Below are 5,068 nucleotides of genomic sequence, written 5' to 3' on the forward strand. Positions count from 1 at the left end.
CTCCCTATTCTCTCTCCTACTGTTAACGTTTTCTGTTTTTCTTTAAGATGGCGATGACGACAACGACGGAGTCCGATCTCGATTACGAGCTTCGCTATCTCAGTCTCGCCGTAACCGATACCTTCACTGCTTTCCAAAACCTCTTACCGGTAAGTTTTCTCTCTCTCACTCACTCAATTCTCGCTGGATTCGAGCCATCTTTGCCACGTCATCAAACTTGTTCCATAGCGTATGATGTGGCAGACTGAAAATCTATTACCGTTCTCTGAAGAACGCTTCCTTAACCCTAATAGCAATGAGAATAAATAAACTATTTTATGAATAATAAAAACTGATAATAATTTGTCAATTAATAAAAAATGAATGGATTTATCATATATTCGATTCATTGTAATTTGTAATTGTAAAAATCTTCCCAACATCTAGTAGAAGAGCGATCACACAGAAAGCTTCATCTGTATGTGTATGCTCCTACTACTGAATTTTTTTTTTTAGGAAAGGATCTACGCATACCCTATCGAAGGGGAAAATATAAGAAGAAAAATAGTGTTGTGGTAGGTGGATTAAGATCTCAAACATAAGATTTTTGTAGAAGTAGGAGATGTGTTTGGGCCAAATAAAAAGGTGAGTGGGTGAGTGAAGGTTGTGGTGAAGTTTGTTCGTGAACAAGACTTTTGTGATGTGGACTGCTTCTTCATTATTCATTATTGGGTTGTGTTGAGACTTGAGAACTTGTGTGAACGCAGGACTTTGGGATATTGCGCTTTCTTTTTTATAATTTTGTTTCTTGTCTTTCTTGCTTGCTTTGGAGTGGGTCTCTGTCCCATGATGTCCTTTCTTCTTTGCAACTGTGCACCCACCATTTGACATTGCAATCGTGTCACTGGCCATTATACTCCTCCTCCAATTTTGCACAAAGTATTTACATTTTTAAATGAGTATATTCAACAGTAAGTTTTTCAATTTAATGAATTAGAGACTAATCTTACTTTCTTACATATGAATATAATTGAATTTTACATAACCGTGTCAACCATAATGTAATTAGTGATAAGGGTATTATTTTTATAAAAAAATAAAAATGTATATTCACTAACTATAACTTTCCTTGACGTGTATCTATAAATTTTTGCTTTTATTATTTATTTTGAGTAATACTTACCTACACAATTTTATAACAATGCATAAATTAAGTTTAGGGAGTGTAATAAAAGAAGATTAGGGTGAAACGTGTGATAAAATAAGTGTATAAAAATTATCATAAAATAATTTTGTTCTATTGTTTTTTATAAGTAGTTTTACTTTACTCCGCCCGCAGATTTAAAAGAAAAGAAAATAGTGTGAAAAGCTTTTTACAAAATGACAAAGCAAGCAACAATACGAAACTATTTTCATTATAGATTAGTCCAGATATGAGTAGTTTTCATGATTTTAAAATTAATTTATGCCAGGTTTATTAAACGTCTGTTGTCAATTCAAGTAGACTGTCATGAAGATTGTTTGGGTGGTATTGCTAATAAATAATATACTTTACAATTACGTAAAGAAACACACTTGTTTAACTTGTATTTGTTTTTAAACAATGTAAACAATATCAATTTTTTTTTATGTTTTTTAAAACCCTTTTCGTTTTATTTAATATTTTTATATTAAATATCAATATTAATATGAAAGCTTCCTACTATTGGGCTAACGTTGGGCACGAGTGCATGAAATATTTCATAACAAAATCAAATTGAATTCCATTGGTGACGAGTCACTAGCAATAATACGAATTAACAACTCTATCTTTGGTTGGTGTGGAAGGAAAAGGTATCGGTTATACCTAATAAGTGACTTGTGTCAGTACACCAACTTATTTTCTTTGTTATTTTGTTTTTACATAGCATTCCAAACGTTTTTTATGCCAAAAAAAAAAACCCAAACTTTTTACTTTCATGGATACTTTAAAAAAGTTATAGAACTAAATTTAATATATTTTTTACAGTCAATTTTCTTTTTGATACATGTACCGAAAGAAACATGTTTTAAAATAAACAAGTTTTACCCTTATACTAAATTACTAATGCATTATTATATTATTTAATGAATTTAATTTTTTAACATAATTAAAGTCATTAAGTAATTATCCATAAAAGTATTTATAGTAACAATGCATCAAAATTAGTTAAAAAAAGGTTTAGGAAGTCAGATTGAGTCATTGACCAATCAACCTAATTCAACTCAATTCAAGTTTGTTTGAGTAACATCCAACTAAGTCGAAAGATCATTGGTTTCGTGGAACAAGTTTAGAATTATTAGTCAAGTTTGATTGAGTAAAACTCAACTAAATTGAGTAGCAAGTACAAAAGTTAACATGATTCCTCGACTTAATTTGAAAAATTAACCTTATTTCATTGGTGAGTATGCTTTTAATTTGGTTTAGATTAGGTCTGAAGGTTAGAAACAAAATTTCAAGGTTGCATCTTTAATCACTACTGTTCTCAAATTAACAATGAAAGTTTTCAATTTTAATTATTTTTAAATTATCAATGCATGGCGGATCGTTAGAGTGAAAAAGAGAGAGCATAGATGACTCAATTACTCAACCCAAATCAATTTAATGTATACCTGGTTGATTAGGTTTGAATTTTTCTTTTAAATTCTGATGCAACTCAACCTGAACAAAGGTAATTATTTTTAAGTTTTATACATTAGGCCTGTTAACAAACTCCTAAATATTAAACTAAATTCACAATTAGATAAATGAAATACACTGAATCTGCCATCATTCTTCTTCTTCTTTTAAAAAAAGAATGCCATCATTGTTTTTTTATTATTAAACATCATTGTTTTTTAAAAACATAAGTACAGTGACCTTTATAAAGCTTTTATATTATTGCCTCTATCTAAGTGGACCCATTTTTAGGCTTGTGGGTTGTTGGAGTGGTGCTTTGCTACTTCCACCCTGTACAGCGTATTTTTCGTGAATTTGCCCCATTGCTGTTCCTCATGTAAAGAAGAAGAAGAAAAGTTCTGCCCAGACAAAGTGAAAAAGGAAAAAAGGAAAAAGATGATTATAGTGACTAAATGATGTACAAATTTCCAGCTAGCTTAACCATCCATTCGTAATTGCAGGATGCGATGACTTCCTTTTCAGCTTGTGGACTAATAGACCCTCTTTGTTCTCAAAACCTCACTCCCAAGCATTCCACCATCACTGCAACCATTGATTCTCAGTCATCGATTTGCGCCACTAGTAATGGTATGAGCACTAGTGCACTACGTACATTATTACTTGCATGCCAAGTGCCATTCATCTTAGCATATTATTATTAGAGGAAAAAAGGTTGCGCACAGTATGCAAATTAAATTAAAAGTCATACTAATAGTAATTTGTGATTGAATGACGTTACATGGTAAACTTTTTAACATTCTGGATTGAATTGCAAACTGTGCAGTTGGGAGCCCAGTCTCAGCTAATAAACCAGAGGGCAGAGAGAATCATACGAAAGGAGCCACAAGTGGTTCCTCTGAGCCATCTGATGAGGATGATGAAGCAGGTGCTTGTGAACAGAGCACAAATCCAGCTGATATGAAGCGCCTTAGAAGGTATCTCAAAGATAAAGCATTAAACTTAGGTTGTGTTTGGGTAAATTTTTCTGTGAGAAGACGACTCACAGAGGTGCATAAGTTGGTTTTAGCCGAGAGGAATTCAATTAATTTTACTTTCTTATTTTTTTCCCCTGATATTTTAAATTATGTTATGGTTTTAGGAAGGTTTCTAATCGCGACTCTGCCAGAAGGTCAAGAAGAAGAAAACAAGCGCAATTGTCTGACCTTGAGTTGCAGGTAACTGATCTGTTGGGAGAGTACATGAATGGTATTTAATTTGATAAGTCTTTAATAAGGGAATGAAATATAGTGATATTAATTCTTAGAGCTATATTTTCGTACGAACAGTTGTTGATAAAGACAGTGGAACGTTACTAGCACTCTGAATCTCTTTGTTTTTGGAATTTAAGCATTAACATTCAATATTTGGTAAAATGCACAAGAAGCAATACAATGTTTTTTTCGTTTGAATTTTGCTTTCTCAGGTTGAAAAACTGAAAGTGGAAAATGCAACCCTATACAAGCAGTTCACGGATGCTAGCCAACATTTTCGTGAGGCAGATACGAATAACCGAGTGCTGAAATCAGATGTAGAAGCTTTGAGAGCCAAGGTATAATAGGTTCTTCTGCAATATTATTCTATAGCTAAGAAAAGGAGATTACAACTTTATAAAAGCAGGGAAAAGTAGTAATAACCAAGAATGAAGGAAGCTTGGTTTTTAATTAAGGTTGATGAAAAATATCTCATTAGAATTTCAACTGAGTACTGCTCCGAAGAATTAAGATAAGCTAATCTGTCTAGGTTATTTTAAAAAGAGTTTTAAGACAGTTATTATAAAAGTGTATAAAAATGTTTGATATTGTCTGGCTGGCATATATAGGTGAAGTTAGCAGAGGATATGGTGACTAGGAGCTCTTTTACTACGTTAAACAATCAGCTTCTTCAGACACAACATCATCAAATGAGCACACCCCAGCAACTGAACACGACTAATCTGCGGCGCATGGCGCATGTTTCGCCAACAATCACCGTTCATGGAAATGATGTCTCGTACAATAATGGTGGACAGAATTCAGCACTTGGAAACTTGGATATGAGTTTCAATGACATCAATGAAGTCATGAACGATGCTATGAGTTGTGGAACTATTTGGCCACTCGACTAGACAGACTCTCTCTGTAGCTTCCAATTAGATCGATCCATCTTTTATATTTTACGTCTTGTCTAATTTGATTAGTAGGCTATATATGTTAATGTCAAGCTATGCTATTTGTCTTCGCTTGATTCCTCTTTAATGATGCCTGTTTAAAATGGCGTCTTCTTTCGTTGTATGTAGTTTTGTATAAAAGGACTTGATTGCTTTATCCATTTCTGATTGTAATTGCAAAACAAAATGTTTTCTAATTAGGGTCATGCCAATGCTTATGGAGCATTTGGCTGACAAAATATAATACATGAGTTAATTTTGATTTA

General features: G+C 32.7%; 1 protein-coding gene across 1 annotated transcript; it reads left to right on the forward strand.

Moving 5' to 3' along the window:
- Positions 1-5,068, forward strand: BZIP62 (bZIP transcription factor bZIP62). Its single transcript, NM_001250098.2, has 6 exons — positions 1-149; positions 3,118-3,244; positions 3,441-3,591; positions 3,756-3,831; positions 4,080-4,205; positions 4,476-5,068. Exons 1-6 carry the CDS (start codon positions 48-50, stop codon positions 4,758-4,760), a joined length of 867 nt encoding a protein of 288 aa, NP_001237027.1. The 5' UTR covers positions 1-47; the 3' UTR covers positions 4,761-5,068.

This window comes from Glycine max, chromosome 6, assembly GCF_000004515.6.
Source record: "Glycine max cultivar Williams 82 chromosome 6, Glycine_max_v4.0, whole genome shotgun sequence".
NCBI classification, from domain to species: Eukaryota; Viridiplantae; Streptophyta; class Magnoliopsida; order Fabales; family Fabaceae; genus Glycine; species Glycine max.

What these genes read in the sequence shown, in the direction of transcription:
- BZIP62 (NM_001250098.2), top strand. Translation starts at nt 48, where the DNA reads ATGGCGATGACGACAACGACGGAGTCCGATCTCGATTACGAGCTTCGC. An exon ending in GATATGAAGCGCCTTAGAAG is followed by an intron (nt 3,592 to 3,755) that starts GTATCTCAAAGA and finishes TTATGGTTTTAG; the next exon opens with GAAGGTTTCTAATCGCGACT. An exon ending in TGTCTGACCTTGAGTTGCAG is followed by an intron (nt 3,832 to 4,079) that starts GTAACTGATCTG and finishes TTGCTTTCTCAG; the next exon opens with GTTGAAAAACTGAAAGTGGA.